General features: G+C 53.0%; 1 protein-coding gene across 3 annotated transcripts; it reads right to left on the bottom strand.

Moving 5' to 3' along the window:
- Window positions 1–962: 962 nt before the first annotated feature.
- On the bottom strand, window positions 963–22,223 carry FGD2 (FYVE, RhoGEF and PH domain containing 2). 3 transcript variants are annotated; one of them, XM_033103463.1, is made up of 16 exons: window positions 22,003–22,223; window positions 18,762–18,993; window positions 17,088–17,168; window positions 16,255–16,403; window positions 14,873–15,029; window positions 14,519–14,657; window positions 13,915–13,973; window positions 13,520–13,666; window positions 12,690–12,782; window positions 7,616–7,695; window positions 7,504–7,534; window positions 6,981–7,070; window positions 6,236–6,367; window positions 3,288–3,428; window positions 1,916–2,062; window positions 963–1,525 (listed from the first exon to the last, which is right to left on the bottom strand). In XM_033103463.1, the coding sequence occupies exons 1-16, from the start codon at window positions 22,068–22,070 to the stop codon at window positions 1,352–1,354; spliced, it is 1,920 nt and encodes a 639-aa protein (XP_032959354.1). In that variant the 5' UTR covers window positions 22,071–22,223; the 3' UTR covers window positions 963–1,351. The 3 variants fall into 3 exon arrangements, with proteins under 3 accessions (XP_032959354.1, XP_032959355.1, XP_032959353.1); XM_033103464.1 differs by having other exon boundaries at window positions 964–1,567; window positions 22,139–22,214; XM_033103462.1 differs by having other exon boundaries at window positions 965–1,567.
- Between the last annotated feature and the right edge of the window lie 869 nt (window positions 22,224–23,092).

Genomic DNA, 23,092 nt, shown 5'->3' with positions numbered 1-23,092 from the left:
GTGCTCTATGTTTTCCATACTTACTTCGTTGATTATCTCCCCTATAGCACGTAAACTCCATGAAGCCAGAGATTTTTGTTTGTCTCGTTGACTGCTGTATCCCCAGTACAGGAACTGCATTTGGCTCCTAGAAGATGCTCAACAAATATTTCTTGAATGAAAGGATAAACTCATGGGCAGCCTGGTGCCCAGAGATTGTGCCAATGAGGTTTTCTTGGGCTTTTAAAAACACCCTATAGGAAGGACGTAGCCTCAGTTTGGGGGCAGGCAAACTGTGGGGCGTGGAGGGGGCAAAGATCTATGACTTGTCCATTTTGCCTTCCTCAAGGGCAGAGCCCAGCTGTGTCTGGACCTGATGGAAGCCGCTTGGGTGTCAGGGCCCAGGCTGGGGCCACTGCAGGTGGCCTGCTGACTACTGCCACCCCCTGGTGGTCCCTTATGAAAAAGCAGCCTCACCCACCAGCTAGGGAACCAAAGAAAGGTGCTCTTGCCCTCCCTCCCTTCCTCCTCCCACCTCTTCCCTCCTGCCTTCCCGCCTTTTCTTCTCTCGTTCCTTCCTTTTCCTCTCCGCGTTGACTGCCCTCTCTTCCTGCCCTACTGCTCTGCTACCTGGTGGAAAGAGCTTTGACCTTAGTGCACCGGTTTAAAATAAAACCTCGCTCTGGCATCCACCAGCAGTGTGGCCTTGAGCTAATGACTAAACCACGCTAGGGCTCAGTATCCCTATCTGGAAAATGGGAATTATAAATCCTGAGGGTGAAATGAGATAATCCATGTAAAACGTTTCTTATTATTTCTTATTATTATTATTACTGCCATGCCTGGCACTTGATAGGTGTTCAACCAGTGGTCGTTTGCTTTCTTCCTTCTTCATCTGGGTACCCGAGGCCGTGGGTACTCCTGAAACATACCCGTGCCTCCCGCATCCCAGACCAATTAAATCAGAAATCTTTGATGATGGCTACAGGTATTGTTGTTTTGTTATTTTAAGTTTTAGTTTATTTTCATATCTTTTCCATGGGTATTTTTAAAAGATCCCTGGTGACACCAATGTGCAGCCCACGCTGAGACCACGCTGGTGACCAACAATCCTGGGCGACCTGGGACTTCCCGGGTTTTACCACGGAAAGTCCCCCGTCCTAGGAAGTTCCTCTGCCATGGGCAAACCAGGAGCTTGGTCACCCCTCCACCTCTTCCCAAAGGAATGGACCCATGTTTTCTAAATCCCAAATCAGGACATACGGTCTGGGTCTAGATGACTAGCAATCAATTATTTAAAACTCCGCGTGGGATGGAAGGTCACAGAGGCTGCAGGAGCCGGGCTCTGAGGGGGAGAGGGGCTGGCTGTGGCTCAGTCAGACAGATCCCCATCACTGGGTTCCCTGGGGCTCCAGCCGCTGGCCGCCCGCTCCATAGCTTTCATCCAGCGGTCCCTCAGCTCCTCAGTTTCGGCTTTGAAGGTGTAGAGCTGTCCTGACTGTTGCAGCTGTAAGACCCGGGGGTCCCCTTGGGGCCCTGCTGTCACCTGGTAGCCCAGCAGGGGAATGGAGGTGTGAGCACGAATATCCTGGGAGGGAGGAAAGAGCTGTGGGCAGCTGTCCTCCCACTCAGCCCACCGTCTCAGTCATTTGAGGGTCACAGCCACACACCCACCTCGCACTCCCCACACACTCATGAGGCAGGGTGGCTGGCAGGAGGGCATCAAGGAAGAAGAGAACTGGCTGCCCCTTGAGGGCAAAGCAATTGTGACCTAGTGTGTGGGTCTAACCCTGTGACTGGAGGGAACGATGTATTCACTGGGCCTCAGTTTCCTCATCCGACATATTGGGCCAACAGTACTCGCCCTCCCCGCCCCCTGCACCCTGCCCCACACTGTGAGAGGGCCGAGACCTGGGGGAGCAGGTGGTGGCATTACCTGAGGGGCGGCATAGACATAGAGCACGAGGGGGTCATCCCGGGGGATCACACACCAGCCCCGGCTGCCGCTCTTGCCCCACTTGTCCCCGACGAGCTGCAGGAAGCTGCACATTAGGCTCTGCTCAGACCCCGCCGTGGACCCTTTCTAAAATCAGAGAGAGAGACTGTCAGGGAACAGAGCACCACTATGTGACAGACATTGGTCTGGGGGCTTGACAACCACTATTTCTAATGCCTGCAGCAACAATGCAAGGAGGGTTATTTGCCTGAGGCTCAAAGAGGTCCCATCACAGGCCTGTGGTCACACAGCTGGCCAGCGGCAGAGCTGCAGTCAAACCCCAGCCAGCCTGAACTCAGGGTGGGTGCTGAGAGGACTTGTCACCTACAAGTTCCCTCAGGGAGCAGAACTGAGGGGCCTGATAAGGGGGGCTGACCATCCCCTCTCTCCAGAGGCAGGCTGTGTGGCATAGTGGTCAGGGAGAACATGAGCAGGGGCTGGCCCCCAGAAGAATGGAGAGTATTGGAAAGCAGGCAGATGTCCAATGGAAAGCAGGCAGATGTCCCCGGAAAGGAACCAACGTGAAACCTGGGAGCTGTGGTCAGTTGGAATAGGCTGGGGTCTTCTTCCACCTCCCAAGGGGAGTGGAATGTCAACCTGGCCTTTAATGAGTGAGGGGCAGCGGGCCGTGGTACCCAGCACGGGGCTGAGTTACGCTGTATTCGTAGCAGGTAGGTGCATATAGTTAGTGCCCCATCGGTGCTGACTGGCATTGAGGGAGACGCCTGGGGAGTGCTTGTGGGGTGGAGAGTGGCTCAGCGAGGCCCCAAGGGCAGCAGAAAGGACCTCTGTGGCAAGGTCAGAGAGCTGGCTCCTAACTTTCTGTGTGACCTTGGGCAAGTCACTTCCCTGGGCCTGAGTCTCCTCCATGGGATAGGTCCCTGAAATCCCTTCCAGTTAGAATGGAGTCTCCAGTCTAGCTCTTTCCAACAGTGGGACCCTGACCTAGAGCCTCAGTTTCCCCATCTGTAAAGTGGATTCAGTAACACCAGCTCTCTTCCCCTCCTGGGACTGTTGGTTAGGACATGGGGACATGCACAGGAACTGTCCAGAGGGGCTGTGAGATTATTGGATGGGGACCCAGGGGAGAGGTGGAAGAGCCAGAACAACAGTGCCGCCAAAAGTTGCTTCAGTTTGGTGACAGGCCCAGCTCTGTTTGGCGGGGAAGGCATGGGGGTGTGTCTGTGGGCAGAGAGAGGAGGAGGGAGAGTGTGACCACAGCTGGCTTTCCCTCAGCACCTAGGACAGTGCCAGCAAGCGGTGTGGTGGGCGCCCTGCACCCCCTTGCTGAGTGGAGGGTGGTGGCCCTCACCTCCAGGATGTGCCGCCTCTTGTCGTCCTCGGGGAGCACACTTCCGGTGAGGAACGTGTAACAGCTGAAGCAGACTCGGTTGGGTCTGTTGTCATCATATTTGAGCTCAGCCCGGTAGTCAGAGCACCTGGCACACACCACCTGGGGGAGAACAGGAAGGAGGGGTTTGGAGCCTGAGGTGAGGTGGGGAGGACCATATTCACACCGGGGCCAGTGAGGTGGGGGTGTGAGAGCCACCAGGGACAGGAGGAAGAAACAGGAGATTCAGGAGAGAAATGGAGGCAGACAGGGGTATTCCCCATGCTGGCAGAGGCCCAGCCGCCAGAGGCAGCACTGAAGGGGGAGAGTTCAGAGACTCTGGGCTCCCTAAGCTGGGGGTTTGAGGTCTGGACCCCACTGCAGGTGCCTCAACTTCTTTCCCCTTCAGATACCTCTTTTGGGAAGGCAGCTGCTAACCCCCGGGCCTTGCCTGGCACACACCCCTTGCATGTGATTCCCTTCTCCAAGTGCTCTCTGTCCTCTCTACCATCTCACCTGACTCTCCTAGCAGCACCCCCAGGTGAACAGCACCAGGGCTTTTATCCTCACCTGACAGCAAGCGCAGGGCAGCCCAGAGTGGGCAGCGACTTGCTGAAGGCCATACAGCTCACTAGCAACAACTGGCCCTCCGGTGCTTTAGCTTTAAGATCCATGCCAATTTTGCATTCCACGCAATCCTAGAGTCAAGCGTGTTCCAATACAAAAATGATGGGCGGGTTGTTTTTGCCAGGAAGACCTGCCATGGGTACTCTGTGGAGTGGGGCCCATCCCCAGCCCACCATGGAGAGGCCCCCAAGAAGGCCGATGTGGACCACGCTGGAGAGACAGGGTGAAAGAAGCATGATGAGACTCGGAGAGAAACACGGGTGCTGCTGCAGGATGCGACTACCAGGAAGACAGGGGTGTCACAATGAGTCCAGGATGTGGGCTTGGAAATGGGTAGCAAGAGGTAGAGATGAGGGGGGAAGGATATTTATCAGGGAGCTCCTCTGTGTGCCCAGCACAGCACATAACCTGGGAGGGCCCCGCAGGACAAGTCCTGGGCCTGCCCCACCCTCACCAGGATTCCCGTCTGGCAGGTGGGAGACAGAAACTGGGCACCAAACCACCAAACCACTGAGAGAATGACTCACAGAGTACAAAGGTATGTATGCATAGGCAGGAGAAACCCCAAAACCAGGCCGAGGGTGTCGCACACAGCTTCGCATAGGAGGCTTCAACTACTTCGGGAGTATTTTATTTCTTATTGAGATGAAAAACATTTTTTATATTATTAATCTATTTATTTTCTCTTCCTCCAACTTTTTATTTTGAAAAATTTCAAACCTGCAGACAGGTTGGAAGAATAATACAATGAAACCCTACCACCACCCAATTCCTCAGTTGTTAACATTTGCTTTCTCTCTCTCTCTGTATATATATATAACTTTTTTCTGAACCAGTTGAGTGTAAATTATAGTGATCATGACACCTCACCCTTAAATATGTAGTTGATATCAATCAAGAACAAGGACACTCTCCTGCCCTTTAACAATGTCCTGTTCACACTCGGGAAATTTAACATCGATACAATATCACCTACATATGGTTCATAATCAAATTTCCCCCAACGGTCCCAATAATGACCTCAGTAGCTGGTTTTGTTTTTCCCATCCAGGATCCAATCAGGGATCATACATTTCCTTTAGCTGTCAGAATATTTTATTTCTTCCATGTACCTGGAAGCTAGGGAAGTGGGTATTGTTATATTGTTCTTTGTGCCTTTTTGTATTTCTTAACTATTTTAAATAATTTTTAAGGAGCTACTTACAAAGCCACAAGTGTGAATCGACTCACCTCTTATTTACAGACGGAATCACCAAGAACAGTAGCTAATCTCCAGAACCTTTCTATTTGGCTCTGGGATGTAACTCATCACTTACATCTGAACAGAGGTGTGTCCCCAGTCCTAGAAATTTGCTTTGGGTCCTGATTGCAGTTTAACACATCTTGGGGACACCTCCCTGAACCAACCTGCCCAGCTGGTCTCCTGTCCCCAGGAAGTCATTAAAGACTAAGGTTGTAAAGGGCCTCTCTGTTTGCAGAGTAAATGGAGGGGATTGTGATGTCGGCAGAGAACAGCTCAAGTGCAGCAGGCGCTTAAAAAGCAAAGTCAGATCTGCCTCTGATCACTGGGCTTGAGCTGATAAGAGGGACAAGTGGAGTGGACAGGTCCTTTCCTCAATCAGCTGGTGACTCACTCCTCTGTGAGCCCTGCCTGAACTGTTGAGGGGGAAGGCCAGGAGGAGGAAGAGAGGGAAAGGAGTGCACCTTCTTTTGTTGAGTCCTCACCAGTATCCTGGAGGTGTCTGTCTATTCTAATCCCCATTGTACAGGTGAGGAAACTGAGGGCCAAACCTGGTAGGCAGACTTAGCACTAGAGCTGATCACATGCTGGAGTGCTGAGGACTTGCCAAGACGAGGAGGGGACAGATGGCTATAGCAGGCATAGGGCTGATGAGGTGGTTGGTGGGTGCAAGACCTGAGCGGGGCTGAGGGGCTTGAATGCCCCCACTCTGGAGGTGGAGACCATTTCCTGGTGCTGGATCTGGGGGCCTCGGGAAATGGCGGTGAATTAATAGGGTCACTTTGTGGAGTGTCCTGAGCAAGCCGTTTAACCTCTCTGTGCCTCGTCTCCCTGTCTGTGGAATGAGGATAATGCAGGCCCTGCTTCACAGGTGGATGCTGTGAGGTCCACACAAGGTAGCTACATGCCTGGCGCCGAGATCACACCCAGCGCTTCTGGGCGACCCTGGTTGAAGCCGGCAGAGTCGGCGGGGAGGGGAGAGTGGGGTGAGCAGGGCCTGAGTAGAGAGGGCGGAGGCTAAGGTGGGACAGGTGGAGGCCGGGGTGCTGGCAGGAGTACTCACGTAGCCACAGGCCCGGCAGTGGTGGCGACGGCGCGTCAGGGCGTTGAAGGGCTCCTGGCAGCGCATGCACATGGTCACCATCTTGTCCCGGACCCACTGCGGGGCCCGGAGGCCCAGCTCCTCGGACTGCAGCTGTTGGGGAGCAGGGTGGGGACTTCGTGACCCTCTTGTGCCTACTCCCTGAGGCCCTGGGGCCCCTGCCCCCGTTTGTGGTGGGGCTTATGTGTGTGGTGCTTCCCGGTGGCTTCACGTGGCGCTGACGGAACTAATGAAGACTGTGTGGTACATGGCTTACTATTAGTCCTGTTTTACAGGTGAGGAAACTGAGGCCCAGAGAGGTCAAGTGACTCAGCAGAGACACCCAGCAAGTCAGGGCTCAGAGCTCGGTTTAAAATTCAGTCACAGAAACTCTCCCCGACCCCCACCCTCCCGCCTCCCTCGACCTCTCTTTGGTCTTACTCATCTCAGGCACTTTCAAACCCAAAGCTGCGGCGCCCCTGACAGCCACAGCTGTATAGACGTGCAGTCCTTCTTAGGGGTGGTTGCATACAGAGGCTCCCACAGGAATTGTTCACTAATGGGGAACCTTTGGCACTGAGTCTCTGAGTAGGGCGATGTTGGGGTGAGTGGGCTTCCCCCTTCAAATCACTCCTGGTAGGTGACTCCCTGCCCTCCAAGAGGGCCTGGGTAGCGCAGAGCGGGAGTAGCCCTGTGTGCAGCGGGCGGCTCTGCAGTCTTCACTTACCTCCTTCTGGACATCGCCTTCAGGGCCCTGGACCGCAGCCTTAAAGGTTTCATTCCGCTTCTCGATTTGGTCAATGGCGGCCTGGCAGGCCTGAGGCAGGGGCACAGGAGGTGGTTAGAGGGGTGACAGGGGCAGCTCGCTCATGTGTCCATCCATCCACACATTTGACAAACATTGCTGAAAGCCTACTGGGTGCCAGGTGCCAGATTTTAAGCACACATTGGCTGACTTAAGGGAAGAGAAATGATTACCCCCAGTTAACCGATGTGAACACTGAGGGTCAGGGATATTAAGTGATTTGTCCCAGGCCACCCAGCTACGCAGTGAGAGGCAGCATAATTTGAACTCAAGTCTGATTCCAAACTGCCACAGGGCCACTCCTGAGGAAGAGCACGGAGCAGCTGGCACACACCCACTCCTCCCCCACACCCCCCACCCTGCTCCCACACACATGCACCCCTCCCTCCCCCTCAGCCCGGGGAGGTAGGGTCAGAATCTTGGGAGCCCTGAAGCGTTCTGATACCTGCATCCAGGAAATCATTTCCTCCTGGGACCTGCCCAGAAAGTGAACACGGGTGTTGACGAGAGCAGACCCTCCCAGTTTCCTGCCTCCCCGCCCCCAGCCCGCCGCCTACCGGGCTTGCAGCTCCAGGGTGCGCTGCTTCCCAGACACCAGGAAGGAGTGCGGGAACTCGGCGTCAGTCAGCTCCCGCACCTGCGCGGAAATAGGACAGACACCGGACTGCCGTTCAGACTTGTCCCACCGCCCTCGAGGCAGTGTGGGTGGTGGAGGTGGGTTGTGCTCAAGGGACAATTCAAATTCCAGGAACAGGGATAGGGAGCTTGTTCACGGTCTCCCTAACCTTGTGGAGCCAAGCGAGTGCACGTGCACTGGGCCTGGCTCTAAGCAAATCGGACTTCCAGCTTCTGGAATTTAGCAGCAGCTAAATTGGTCCCGTGTGAGGTAGGGGTGACAGTTCCTGACAAAGGTTTCACCAAAAATGGAAATTGGGTCACAAATTGGATTTGGGGACACAATTTTTTCAAGAGCAGACCTAGGGCCTCGAATAAGACTCTCTATCCCATACAGTGAAAGAAAGAATTGCTCGCCCAATTCATGGATCAAGCAGATCTTGTCTTTCACCATCTTCTTGTCCCAGAATGCCACAGAGTCCCGAGGCCATTATGAAAGCTACCAGTCAGAGAGAGCTTCCTAAGGGACAGCCGTTGAGCGCAGGGCTCTCCATGCGTGTTCTCATTTAATCCACACAACTGTTGAACCCATCGATCAGTCCTAATGCCAACAGCCATCCCAGGGGCAGTGCCCCTCCAGCTCGTCTTCCTGCAGAACTGAATCTGGTCAGGTACCTCTCCAGGTTACCTACCAGTTGACAAGAAATATAGGGGACTGTGGGACATGTTAAATGACGCCACAGGGCTGCAGTCAGCAAAATCCAGATTATGAGAGACTCTACCAAAGAAATGATCTTTTTTTTTCTTCAATAAACAAATGGGGAAAAAAAGTGAGACAGGGAGGTATGATGGATTAAAAGGGATGTAAGAAGTATATTACAAATGATTCAAGCAGATCAGCTGTGAGAAGACGTGTAAGAGACAGTCAAGGCAAACCCAAGGATCTTAATGTTACTAAATAATTATTATTAATTTGTCAGATGTGATAATGGTACTGCTGTCATGTTTTAGGGCCAAAAAAAAAAAAAAAGAATTCTTATCTCTTATAGACATACTGAAGTATTTACAGGTAGAATGATTGTGTGTGTGGGATTTGCTCTTAAATAATCCAGTGGAAAAGGGGATTAGGAGGAGAAATGCTGAGGAAACAAGACTGGCTTTCAGTTGACAATTGTTGAAGCCAGGTGATGAATACGTGGGGGTTCATCGTACCATTTCCTTGGTTTAAAAATGTCCATAATAAAAAGTTAAAGAAAATCTTCACAGCAATCTTGGGAGGTGGATATTATCATCCTCATTTAGGAGATGAGGACATGGAGACTAAGAGAAGGCAAGAGAGCTGCCTGAGGTCACACAGCATCTAAAGGGCAGAATGAGGATTCAAACTCAAGTTTTTGGCCCTTCAAGGTAAAATGGAAGAGCATCTATTTCCACCCAACCTCCGGAGTCCTGTAAGCACAGACAGACCTCTCCCAGGCAGTGTGGAGAAGGAGTCACAAAGGAAAGCTAAACCACAGATTTAGAGCCCAAGACCCTAGTGTGAGGGAACTTTGTTGTCATTGAATCCATCTGACACTTGAGCCCCTCTGCTGGTCCCCTGCCACATGTGACCACTTTAAGAGGCGCCCCCCACATCCCAGAGAGCGCTAGACTCTGGGCACACCCTTTTTCATGTTAGGCCTGGTCCACCCTTCAGGACCGCAGAACCAGTCTGCCCCCTCTTGGACTCAATAGTCTTGGCAATGGAGAGGCTCTGAGGGCTTATAGAGGGAGAAGCTCAGGTGGAAAGAGGCGTGTGGGGAGTCACTCCAGCAGTTGTGTGTAAGGTATGAAGGGCTGGATCTGGGGGAGATGGTACCAACCAATTGCCCAAAGGCCAGTTAGGAAGTGATGACCTAAATAGTCCAGGCCTACCTAGGGCCTGCCTGTACCTGGGGAGAGAGAAGAGGTTTCTAACTGGGGGACAATATCGGAAAATCTGGCAAGACTCCTTGACTAATTGGGTGAGGGAGAAGGGAGAGGGAAAAGAAGCGAGAAATCTAAGGTTTGGAGTCCAGAGGTAGGAAGAAATATGATGCTTTTAATAGACATGGGAGGAGCTCCTGACATGAGGGTCCAGGGCCGTCTACCTCTGCAGAGGGAGAGGATGAAGTTTTCTAGAGAACAGTTTCCTGAGTGCCCAGTCTCAACCACCCCCAAGTCTGGGCTGGTTCAGGTCCCTACTAGCCCATACAGTGCCTTTGTGCTAATTAGAAAAAGACACCACTTCCTCAAAACACCTTACTGACATCTGTTGGCAAATTGGCCTAATAGTCAGATATTGTTGGAACAAGATGCTTGACTGCCATCTGCCGGACAATGAGAACTGTTAATCTACCATCTGTGACAGCTGCTGTGGATGAGGTGTGGCTCCTCTTAGCTCGTGCAGTGCACAACCTGCACCATGGTACATGGAGACCCGCGGGGGGCGGTGTGTGCTTACATCCCTTCCTTCTTCCTAGGCTGGCCCCGTGCAGGATGGCACAACATTAGAACCAAGTCAGACCTCAGGGAGAGTCAGCTCCTCAGGGAGAACCAGGCCTCCCTGACACCCAGGAAGGAGGAGGCCAGGGAGGTCATAGGCCAATGGGAAACATCATGATGGTCGAAGGCCAGACTTGCCTCCAATTGTCAGACTCAGAAAATGGTTCCCACGCACTCATGGCCACAGTCTGCACCTACCAGGCCTGTGCCATCCAGGAGAGGGTGCTGTGTGGCCACTGGAGCACAGAACATGCCCTGCGGGGAACAACTCACTGGGACTGGCAGACGCCAGGAATCTGGCACACACTGGGACCCTGAGCCCTAAGTGTCTGACATTCAGCCCCATCTCTGTTTTTTTTTCTTATGACTCTGTTTTAGTCTCTATATTTCTTGGCTTTTCTATCTGTCAGTCAGTCTCTGCCTCTCCTTTTCTATACCTGGGTCTCTGCCAGTCCTAAGACAGGGCTGTCTGTCTCCATTTGTCTGTCTGTAACTCTTCATAAACCTGCCTTTCTCAGTCTCACTCACCAGGGCTCCCAGAAATACAAGCCTGCACATGCTTCTTCCAGCCCCAGCCCTCAGGACACCCGGGACAGGAGGGATGAAAAAGGAGTGGTCAAGAAGGTTCGTTCCCCCGCCATTTCCTCTACTAGGCCTGCAATTCTGCCATAAGCTTTATTCCTCTGGGTTGAAGGCTTAATAGGACACAGCGTAGTCTGGGGAGCAGACACAGGGCCTCTGCACTCTGTTATACCTGAACCTTCAACCTGGATCGACCCCAAGCAAGTTACTTAACCTTTCTAGGCCCTAGGTTCCTTATAGTTTTTAAAGATTTCATTTTTTAAAGAAAAGTTTCAAGTTCACAGCAAATTGAGAGCAAAGTACAGAGAGTTCCCATAGGCCCCCTGCCCCCACACATGTGCAGCCTTCCCCATTGTCAACATCCCGCAGCAGAATGGCACGCTCATTCACAACTGAAGAGTCCATCCTACATGGATGGACACATCAGAGTTTACATTAGGAGGCAGGCTTGCCGGGGCACATTCTGCGGCTTTGGGAAAATGTATAATGACCTATCATTAGATCATACAAAATCGTTTCACTGCCTTAAAAATCCTCTATGCTCTGCCTCTTTGTCCCTCCTTCTCTCCTAACCTATCGCAACCATTGGTTTTTTACTATCTCCATAGTTTTCCCTTTTCCAGAATGTCATATAGTTGGAATCATACAGGATGTAGCCTTTTCAGATTCGCTTCTTTCCCTTAATAATATGCATTTATGGTTCTTCCATGTCTTTTCACTGATTGATAGTTGATTTCTTTTTAGCACTGAATAATATTCCATTGGATGTATCAGAGTTTATTTCCTTATCTTTAAAAATGGGATCAACTACAGATAGTTGAACACAGGCAAGCTGCGCACATTAGTTCAACAGTCTCATTTGCAGAGGCTGCCAACTGAAAACAATCTAAATGGCCCTCGGTAGAGGACTGGCTGAAAGAACCACGGTGCAGGCACACATTGGGCCACCGCGCGGCTCTGCAAAAGGAGGACCGAGCTCCTCGTGAGCTGACACACAGCCACCCCCAGGATTACGATTTAGCTAAAAAAGCAAAGCGCAGGATAGTGTATGTGAAAACCTGTGTCACTGTTGATGTGAAAGAAAAGTAAGGGAGCAGTAATAATACAGTGTTAGTTTGTGTGTGTGAAGACTACCTCTGGAAGGTCTCACGATATGCCGAGGCTGCCTCCAGGAACGGGACCTTGGGGAGGAGACTTTGCATTGCATATATTTTTTATATTGTTTGAGTTTTGGAATGTGTATTACCTATATTTTTAAAGTAATAAAATTATTATTTTTAAAAGATTAAAAACCCCAAAACTGCAGGGGATAAGAGCCCCTCCATCACAGGGCTGGTAAGGAGATCTGATGGGATGAGGCAGAGCCCGACCCACGGTGACTGCCTATTAGTGGGCACTATTACGGACTGGGGTCCCGGCTCTTTTGTGGCCACCTCTGGTTGGGGACACATAAAGCCAGCAGCTGAGCTGACAGTGTAGACCCTTCCTTCTCAAAGTGTGGCCTGTGGACCTGCAATGTCAGCACCGCCTGGAAGCTGGCTAGAAATGCAGAATCTCAGGCCCCACCCCAGACCTGCTGAATCAGAACCTGCATTTTAACAAGACCTTCAGGGGGTTCCTGTACTTATTAAAGTTTTGTAAGCCCTGGTGAAAGCAGAGTGAGGCCAGGCTGGGCGGGCGCCGGACCCAAAGGGTGGGCCAGGCCTGCGGGAGCAGAGAAGGGCCCTGGACAGGAGGGCTGGGGGCCCAGATGGGAGACCTCTAACCTCAAACTCTCCCACCTCCACGATGGCCCAGGACCCGCCAGGCTTGGGTACCTGGTTTGAGAACCAGGGCGAGGCCCTCCTAGTCCTCCCCATACTCGGGCCTACCCTCGGGGTGAAGCCCGACAATGCTTGGGGTGCTTCTCACCTTCATCCCAGCCACGTCGATGCGGGTCCTCACCTGGAAGTGAGCACCCACCTGGATGACCCTGGGCACGCAGTAGAGCAGCATGTTGTTGAACTGCAGTGGACACAACGTGAGCATGTATGAGCGTGTGTAATGGTGGGTCAGGGAAGGATTGGGGGGGCTTCTCCAAGGGGGGCCAAGCACCACTGGTCTCCTTCCCCTCCTGCCACACTCTGGGCCAGCTCGAGGATGTCTGTCACAGGTTGTGAGGAAGGGGTTGTCCAGACCCCCTCCAACGAGGATGGTCACTGCAGGTTTGCCCTACCTGTGGGCTTCCAAGGACCACAGCAGAGCTCAGAAACCTATGAGGCCTTTCTCAAGGGGGCTCAGGGTGGCAGGGGCTTACTAAAGGGGTCACGCCCTCCCCCAGACCTCTAGGCAGGACCAGTTTCCAGATCTCCAGGAGACCGCTGCCTTTTGGAGTGCAAACCCAGGCAGTTCTTCCTAGTAGCTAACCTAACTCCCTCCTGCTGTGCAGTCCTAGAGCACAAATAACACCACAGGCTGGAAGCAAACAGCCTGGGTTCTAATGCTCACTCGGTTGCTTCCTAGGGCATGTCTGGGAAAGCCCTCAGGTGGAAATCCCTGAGGCCTGGAGGCAGCACTTGTCCAAAGCCACCCAGATGTCAAAGCAGAGAAGGCCAGAGAAGCATCCCGGTTCCTCCTGCAGTACCAGGTAGACATCAGGCAGGCAGGACCTGGGCAGTGCGGCCCATGACTTCCCTCCCCAGTGCGGGGTGGGGGTGGGCTGGGGTGGGTGGGGTGGGGTGGGGGGCTTAGCATCCTCCTACCAAGAAAAGGTAGCGCTCTATGGGGTCACTGCGGCGGAAGGAGATCTTGAGAACGGGGCCCTCGCGGAGGAGGGTGTTGGAGGGGTCCACGATGTCGTCTTCCAGGCCCAGGCGCTGGTACACCTCCCACAGCTCCTGCAGTCGCTCCTGGGGACAGGGGTGCACCTTCAGCCACGGCCGGGCAGGGTCCACCTCCTTCTGGAAGTTTTGCCTTGTGTGTACAGGGTCAGGGTATGAGAGGGAGGGCAGCAGTGGAGCCGGTGCCACGGGGCGGGATCAGGGGATGAGCAGATAGAGAGACCTGGGTGGGTTGAGGGAGGCGGAGAGCCGCAGGCAGGAGGTGACAGGCCCCGGGGATGCCCGCTGCTCCCAGCCCTGAGAGCCGGGCTGCTCACCATCTCAGTGATGGCTGCATTGGAGTGCTGCGCGGCTGAGAAGATCATGTCCAGGGCTTCTGGAGGGGAGCGGGGGTGAGCCAGAGTTATCCCCTGAAAGTCTGGGGCTGGTGGCTGAGGCAGGAGGTCCTTGAGACCTAGCAAAGTAGCCTCAGGCCTGCTGTGAGCGCCCCCTACAGGAGCCCTCCCAGTGCGGCCCAGCACGTGGGGTGTCTGGATGATGGGGGGCCATTTCCCCCTCCGGGTGGAGAGACTGGAAGCCGCTGAAAGACAGGGCTTAGGCGATTGGCTTCTGTGTCTCTCACTGTTCCCCAAAGTGAGCCAGACCCAGAGGGTGCAGTGGAAAGAGCATGGGCTTCGGCCTCCTACAGGCATGGCTTCAAATCCCGGCTCTGCTCCTTTCTGGCTGTGTGATCTTGAGCAAGTCACTAAAACTCTCTGGGCCTTAGTGTCCTTGTCTGTAAAAAGTGCTATAATGTCTACGAAATACCAAAAATCGATGTTGATGGCTGATGGTCATTACACCATGTTAGCAGATGCTCATTAAATATATAGGAGTAGGTCGGGCCTCCCCAGCCCCTGAATCCCCCAGGGGTGTCCTCACTCTGGGCATCGGCCCGGTCTGGGGCCTCAGCTGGCAGCTTCTGGACGTACTCCTTGAGCAGCAGCTCGTAGCGTGGGATTCTCTGCACAGGTTCCAGCATGTGGTGCTGCAGGGTCAGGCTGCCCGAGGCCTTGCTGCTCTTGGGGAGGGACAGTGCGGGGGGAATAGTGTGGGGTGAGAATGGGGAGGGGTGGGTCAGGCTTCCCCTCAGGGCCATGGGAGTGGGCGGGGCGGGTGGGTACCAGGACTTGTGGAAGCACTGAACCTGAGAGATACCCCAAATCCCTGGGGAAACTGAGGCACTGCACAGCGGGTGGCAGTGCAGGCTCTGCCCCGCCTCTACCCCAGCCTCACCTGAATGCGGGTGAGAACCTCCTGGAATTGGGGAGACTTGTCATTCCAGGTGGCCAGCAGCTCAGCAGCTCGCTCAAAGTTCTTGACATACTCACTGTACATCTTCAGGAAGGGGGCCAGTTTCTGGATCACGTCACCAATACGTGGGGTGGCTGACCTGCAGGAGGGGCACTCAGGCATTACCCTCAGCCTGAGGACCTCCTCTCTTGATTCTAGGCTCCCTGAACCCCCAAAGCAGCCTTTCTGCCTCACTTCTGGGTGCAGGCAATGGGCGGCATGTCATCCTCCCACACAAGTGTGCGGTTCGCCCCTCTTAGACTGGGAGCCCCCTCAGGGCAGATGCTGTTCTCCCACAGATTGGGCTCCCCCAAAGGCCCAGCTAGGCCCAGGACAGGTGTTCACTAATGACTTGATACTTGTAACAATGGCAAGGGCCACGTGCCAAGCAGTGCCCAAGACATGCTGCATGTCTCGTCATGTTTCCTTCTCACAAACCTGCAGGGGGAACACTTCTTGGCCTATCTTAGCATGAGGAAATGAAGGCTCAGAGAGGTAGGTCTTAGCCAGGATCATCCTGGGGTAGGGCCTGAAGGTCATTCACCCCAGGGACTGTTACAGCAAAGCAGGAAGGAGCCGCCCTGTGGAGCTGGCCGGAGTTCGACTCCCAACTACACCTCTCACTCTAGTTCACGGGCATGTCACCTAGCCTCTCTGTGCCTCATTTTCCCGTCTGAAAAAATGAAAATGATGGTAGGTGACCTCACAGTGCTGTCTAAAAAAACTTTTATCATGAAACCTTTGAGGCAAACATAAAGTAAAAAGAATATAATAATAATGAACCCCTATATATCCATCCCTGGATTTAACAATTACTATCATTGTTCTTTGCCCAAGATTTTTAAAGGCCGTCCCAGACATTATGGCATTTCTTGGGCCAAATACAGAAAGCAAGTAATTTCAGCACTAAATACTTTAGTGGTCACCTCTGAAAACAAAGAGGGTTTCTTACGTAACCACGATGCCAGCATCCCACAGTGGGCTGACGTGAAGATTAAATGAATTAATGGGTGTAAAGCCCAAGGCCCGGCGTATAGGAAGCCCTGCTAGCGCTGGCTATTTCCACTGGCTCCTAAGTCACTCAGCCTAGTGAGGACCTGATCTGTCTCCTTCCACACACACACACACACACACACACAGGCCTCCCAGGGCTCATTTGTCCAAGCCTCTTGCTGTGCAGATAATGAGCCCTGAGCGGGAGACTGTCGTGTGGCCACACAGCAAAGAGCAGGAGACTAATAGGCCGAAACCAGTGCCCTGGGGGCTGTGCCCCAGCCTGGCCAGGGCTGTGGTCAGGGGACTCAGAGGCTCCTGGTGGACCTCACCAGTCATCCAGCCGCCGCTGCAGCTCTGGGAGGAAGAACTGTGCGTGGAACTGGTAGATGGAGGAGATGTTGGAGAAGATGAGCCTGACCACATCCTCGGGGAAGGCCTTGCTGCTTCGCGCCTCCTTCAACAGCTCCTGGAAGAATACCTACAGACACCGTGGGGTCACAGGGCGTGTGGCAGAGAGGGGACCACCCACAGCCACCCAGAGGGAGACAACACAGCCCCGGGGGCTTCGGCAGCCCTCCCAGCTTACTGAATGCTTTCACCTCCCTAATCTCCCATCATCCTCATGACAACTCCAGAAGAGATAGGCAGGGAAGATTGTATTCTAGCCATTTTACAGATGGGCAAACCAAGGCCTAGAGACTCAGGGACTTGGCCAAAGGTGGGCAGCTGATGAACGTCAGACATGGGCCAATTCGGGGTCTGTCAAGGTCCTGGACTTTGCCGAGCTAAAGAGTTCTCTGCTGATGTTCAATGATTTAACCCTCTAGCTTTGGGGCTCCTTAAGAAATTGTGAGGGGGTAATAATGGTTAGGATATTGGCATTGGGATGACAGATGGGGACGCTGTGTGGGGCCTGGAAGGACTGGCTGGTGTGTACTCTGCTATATGTGAGGCCCCAAGGGCAGAAGGGGGAACAGTGTTCATGGGCTAAGTCCTGATTTCTGCCCCAACTCCAGCCAATGGGGTTAAAGGACTTAGGCTTTCTAGAATCATATCGAGGGGTTCTAACTCTCAGCTCAGTGAGGTGGGTTAGGAGGGAGAGCCGGGGTGGGGTGAGGACATCCAGGTGCTGGGGCTCAGGTGAATGGTCCTGGCTACTGGCCTGGTCTAGCAGATGGAGGCGTGCCACATAGGCCTGCTCTGTCTCCAGCAGCTCCTGGACGATCCTCTTCTCCTCAGGCTCCTGCAGGGGTTTGGGGGGAGGAGAAGGAGAGGGACAGCTTCAGTCTCCTCTGAGGTGGACCTTGGGCATCGTCTCCAAAGATGCCCCAGTGAAATGCAGCTTCCGACATTCATGCCCTCCCACAGTGCACCTGGGCTAGCGTTGGGGTCGTTTTAACTGAGAAAATGGGGAAGAAATGAAGCTGTGCCAGTTTTGAGCCTAGGCCCCAAGAGGCCTAGAAGCTTCTGCCTGTACTCTCTTGAGAGCCTTGAACCACTGTATTTGGAGGTCTGGTTGCCCTGGTGGAGAGACCTTGCGGAGAGGCCACATAGAGAGGAGAAGCCCTGAGACTACAGGGGGAGAGAGAGGGAGAGAGAGAGTCAGTGACCCAGCCGTGCCGGCTTCCCAGCTGAGCCCGGTCTCCTGGCTATCCCTGGCCAGGCACCGGGCTTGAGAGTTGAGCTGCTTGACCATTCCAGCCCCAGCCACCAACTGACTGCAGCCACACGAGAGAACCTATTATGGCTAAATTGTGTCCCCCACTAAATTCATATGTTGAAACTCTAACCTCAAATGTGACTATATTTAGAGATAGGGCCTTCAAGGAGGTAGTTAAAGTTAATTGAAGTTGTAGGGTGGGGCCCTAATCCACTGGGACTGGTATTTTTATAGGAAGAGGAAGGGACACCAGGAGAGAGTCTGCACAGAGAAAAGGTCATGTGAGGACACAGCAAGAAGACAGCCATCTGCATGCCAGGAGAGAGGCCTCACCAGGAACCAGCCCTGCCGGCACCTTCATCCTGGATTTCCAACCTCCAGAACTGTGAGAAAATACATTTCTGTTGTATCAGTCACCCCGTCTATGGTACTTTACGGCAGTCTGTGCTGACTAGGACAAATGCCAAATGAGACCAGTAGAAAAACTATCCAATAGCATTCTGGTCAACACACAAAATTGTGAGAAAGAATACATTGTATCTGGACACTGCATTTTAGGGTGGTTTGTCACAAAGCAGTTAATAACCAGAACATGCTATTGTGACCACCATCCCCATTTTGCAAGTGAGGAAACTGAGGTACAAAGAGGTTAAAGTGACTTGCCCAAGGTCACACAGTTAGTAAGCAAAAGAGCTGGGACGTGAACCCTGCCGTGTGGCTCCAGGTACACCGTGTGATGCAGCCTATCCCTTGCATTCCACAGACGAGGAAACTGAAACCCAGAGAAAGGAGGTGACCTGCCCTAGATCAATCTAAGGAATTAGCTCTGGCCTCTATTTCTAGTTGGGATTATTGCCTCCTTCAGGTGGTAAGCTGAGGCCACACCTGGAAAGGGTACCTGCTTCACAAAAGAGAGATCGTTCCAAGCTGTGTGGCCTTGGACCAATTCCTTAAGCTGTCTGAGTTTTGATTTCCTTGCCTAAAACTCTCCTACACTGAGGGGTACATGAAATAATACCGGCAGTGGGGTGCATACTAGACAATTAAAAGCCTTTCACGGGGGAGAATTTAGGTTCCAGCTGGGGAAGTGCTGACTCTGACTGGAAGAGAATATATGGGGAGGAAATCAGTGGAGGGGACCCCCGGCTCCCCACTTCTATCCCAGCACTCAGGCACCTGCATCCCTGGCCCCGGGTGGGTCCCGGGCTGGCAAGATTTCCTCCAGGCCCCGCTGGACAGCTTGTTCTTCAGGGAGCTCAAGTACCTCCTGCTGACCGTCCTGGGCCCGGACCCCAGGGCCTCCCCCACACTGGGCCTCTCCCATGGTCCTGCGGGAGGGGGAGGCCTGCACCCAGGGCTGTGATGTGTGGCCTCCAGCACGTGGGCTCCGGGTGCTGCTCCCGGTGTCCTGAGAAGAAAGCAGACCTGAGAGTATCCTGTCTGTAGAGTGAGAAGAAGAATAGCACCTTCCTGGTGGGGATTTTGGGGTGATTCATGCAAATCACAGGTGTGCAGTGGCCCTGAGTAACTGGCCCTCAGGAGGAGGTTGCTAAGTAAAACTTCCACTTCCCTTCCATACTTTTTTGGAAGGAACTCCAGTCTTCAAAATGAGTCAGCGTGAACTGCGTTTTGTTCTCTGGGGAACTACATACTTCCCTGTTTAAAGGCAGCAAGGAGCCCTCCTTCTGCACACAGAGATTTTTAAGTGCCCTCATCACCCTCACCTGTGGACCTCACCCGTTTTTAGTCTGTGCAGCAGGAAAGGCCTTAAAACCTTAGTAACTGATACATTGAGGGAAGGTGAGAGCCATAGAACACTGTAAAGAGAGGGCAGAGCTATAAAAGCTGGGGCTTTTTTCAATGGGAGCTATGCCGTACACAACTCTGGTCAGGGAAAGCCAGTCTGGGAGCAGTTTCCCTGTGCCACCAGAGATGGGTCTTTGTAGGGCAGCTTTGTTACTCTACCTACTGGGTCTGCAGGCCAGTGAAGTTCTTTCGATAACAGAGGCAACCCTCGCTGAATGTATCCAATGATTTGGCCTGTATCCCATTCCCTTTGGTGTGGAAAGACTTGTGATGACAACACAGGTGGGTACCCTTTTGAGAGAAATGGGCTGGGAAATGGACAACCAGCCAACATTCTGTGAGAAAGTTTTTCATTATCCCCATTTTACAGCTAAGGAAACTGAGGTACAGAGAGGATAAGTAACTTTCAGTTAGGGGTAGCAGAGGTGGGATGCAGACCAGGCAGTCTGGCTCCTGAGCCTTTGCCCTAAACTGCCCCTCTCCATTTAAGTCAAAGAGAAACAGGTCCAGAGTCAGTTTTTCCTATTCTCCCCTTAGCTTTTCCTATTGTCCCCTCCGCCTCTGGTCCCAAGTCACACAGCTGGTTCGTGGCAGAGGTGGGATTGGGACCCAGTCCCCGATAGCCCCTCATGGGCTCTTTCACCCCTCTCTGGTACCCCAATGCCTAGTTCCTTAGCCCGCAGGTCTGCAGCTCATGGAAGTTGCTGGGCTCAGGCTTTCTCTTCTACATGTGGTTTCAGCTTCTGCATTTTTCTCCAAGTGCTCCAGGCCAGCTTCTCTTTCCTCTTCACCCCTCAGTTTCAGATTAAAGTGCTGGAAGCCCTCGTAAGAAAGCCCAAGCCAAGCTAGCTGGCATGGGGCCCCTCAAACAATAAGGGGTAAATTTCACCCTCTGACAGGGCCTCCTCTGACCCCATTCTGGGCTGAGGGCCGACCCCTCCTGCTAGGCGTTTTGACCTGGGCAGAGCATACATTTTGAGGGTCTCCCTTGGGCGTGCCTGGCGTGCCTTCTTTCCACAGCCATGAAGGTGGTTGGTGGACCAGGAAGGTGGTTCCTAGACCTGTCCTCGGTGCTGAACAGAACGTGCTTGGCAAAGGACCCTGGGAGAGGCAGGGTAAGGTTACCTGGCTCAGGACAGTGAACTGCCCTTGTGGGTCCACATCTATGCCACTTCTGCTGGGAAGCCCACAGGAGGCTTTGTCGGCTCTGATGCCCTCAGCACAGAGTCTAGGCCCCTTCCAGGATATCTGTTGTCAGTGAGCTGGCGGCATGGTAATTCCATGAGCTTAGCATCCAAAGGCAGAAATCTTCCAGAGAGAGTTCATTCTTTAGGCTCCTGTGTCTGCTACCGTTCCTGCATGATGCTGCGCTGTGCCACCCACACCCGCTCAGGACTGAGGCACTTCTCCCAGCTCCTGGTAGTATGGCAGCTGACAGGTAATTGACTGAATTCCTCTCTGGGAATTGCCCTCCCTGGAGGAGAGCTGGCTAACTTCACCCAAGGTGAAGTCCACACCAACGTCTAGTCCATATACAAAGACCTAGATTTTGCTTCAACTGGAACAACTTGAGCTCCCTGGGACAGGCTGGGGCCTCTGTTGCAAGTGTATGGCAGCTCAACTTCTCTCTCTGCCTAATGCTGCATCCCTCACCCCCATCGTGTTGTTCCCAAAACTCCGCCCAGCAAATCTCCTGAAGTAAATCTCTATCTCAGAGTCTGTTTCCAGAGAACTCTACTTACAACTGTCCCTAACATGCCTGTAGAGCAGATTGTCTCTCTCTCTCACACACACACACACACACACACACACACACACACACACACACACACACACACCCCACCCCTGCCACAGCCACCAAAGACTTCCACACATCTGGCCCAGGCTTTTCCCTTCAGACAGAAGCCCCTGCATTGCCTCTTGCCCCCTCCCCACCTCTCTGTTCTTTATTTTCTCATCTGTAAGATAGGAATAAAAATAGAACCTACCCACCCGTTAGGCTGTTAGATGATTAAATGAAATAAGTAACAAAGCCCTACATCCTGATTTACCTGATACAGTCTCCGCTTTTCCTATTGTCCCCTCCCCCTTGCCAAAAAAATTCAATGGCATTCACATTCAGTGTCAATTGTGTCGTGGTTGGAATGATAAATTATATGGTTATCCTATGCATAAGGAGTAAGTGCTTGATAAGTATTAGCTATTATTTCTGCTGGTGGGGCAATGGGTGGAGTTCTGCAGCCCAAACACGGTGTTTGGTCCACCCACTCTCACGCATAATTACACACACGTCTGGACTCTCCCCAACACATCCACACACACCCTACCCTCTCACCTCTGCTCAGCGCCAGGTGCCCCACCAATATTCTCCCATGCTCTGAGGAACCCCTGACCGAGGGCCCTGGGCCATGCCCAGGCAGGTGGAGGTGTCTAGGACAGGGCTCAGAGAGAGAACCGCTCACTTGCTGGGGCCCAAGGTGGCCCTGATCCTGTTCCTCAGCCTGGAGGCTAGGAGAGCCTGTGACCGCCCGGGGCACGGGGCTGCGCAGAGGAGCTGGAGGGAGCTTGCCAGTTAGCCAAGGTGACCCTTCCCACCCCCACCACCCCATACCTGCTGTTTTCAAACACAGTCACAAGATTGGACACAGATGCCAGCTTCTCCTTACGCGCCCCCTCCATCTTGCAGGTCTCCAGGGGCCCTGAAGCAGCGAGAGAGGCCTCCAGCCAGCACACTCAGCCACACCCACCTGGGGTCACAGGTGGGTAAGGCATCGGGAATCTGCTCCTGTCTCTCCCAAGGGCTCAGCAGGCCTGCTCCTGGCTTCAGAGTGAAGAAAGAGGAAGTGGTCCCAGAGCCACAGCCCTGAAGGGGAAAGGCTGGTGCTCCCCGCAGAGGGAGGAGCCCGCTCAGGCCCCACCCCTCCCTCACAGGCACTGACCTTTCACTCCTACAGACCCCCACTTACAGAAGCCACCACGGGGGCAAGAGGTAGCTTCTTGAGTTGGGCCCTTGGCTGGCCTCTTGGCCTGAGTGTCTCTGGCTAACTACACTTTCTCTCAAGGTCCAGTGGATTTTACACGGTTCTTTCTCAACAACTTCTTTTCTGCATATGACCCTGTTCACTGCTGTAAGGAAAGCAGCAGTTGTTTCTTTCTTTTTTTTTTTTTAAATTAAAAATAAATCACAAAACTATTAAGGGCTGGCAGGGAGTTAAGGGCTGGTGTGTGTTCTTACCCCCCATCCCTACTTGGGTTCTCTCATTTTTAATGGCTTCTGTCTCCACCTCGTTGCCCCAGGGGACAGCAACTTCCTCCCTGAAACTCTGATGATAATAATAGCTAATACATAATAACTCTTTTTAGTACTTTACAAGTATTTTTTTATTTAATCTCATAATTGCCTATGGGGTGGGTCCTATTACTATCCTGATTTTACAGAAGAAAAAATTGAAGGTCAGAGAGGTTAAGTAACTTACCCAAAGACACCCAGTAAGAACACAAAAGAAGTGATATTTCCAAAGCAGAGGTAAATGTCCTACAATTCTAGCAAAGATTTGATTGGGAGCCTGGATGACTATGTTCTCACTGCTCCATCCTCAGGCCTCCCTGCTCCTGGTACGTTAGATTGTCTCTGCCTGATGCCTCCTCTATCACCGGTCTCCCAGCCCTTCCAGAACAACTGGGCACTGCCTTTTCTCCCT

Source organism: Rhinolophus ferrumequinum, chromosome 3 (assembly GCF_004115265.2).
Source record: "Rhinolophus ferrumequinum isolate MPI-CBG mRhiFer1 chromosome 3, mRhiFer1_v1.p, whole genome shotgun sequence".
NCBI classification, from domain to species: Eukaryota; Metazoa; Chordata; class Mammalia; order Chiroptera; family Rhinolophidae; genus Rhinolophus; species Rhinolophus ferrumequinum.
This window is presented reverse-complemented; position numbering and strand designations above follow the sequence as displayed.

Excerpts from the sequence above, each read along its gene's own strand:
- FGD2 (XM_033103462.1), bottom strand. The coding sequence starts at position 22,070 with ATGGAGGGGGCGCGTAAGGAGAAGCTGGCATCTGTGTCCAATCTTGTG. Across the intron at positions 12,783-13,519 it reads TAGAGCGCTACCTTTTCTTG|TTCAACAACATGCTGCTCTA; the intron begins GTAGGAGGATGC and ends TGTCCACTGCAG. Across the intron at positions 7,071-7,503 it reads AAATGATTTCCTGGATGCAG|GCCTGCCAGGCCGCCATTGA; the intron begins GTATCAGAACGC and ends CCCCTGCCTCAG.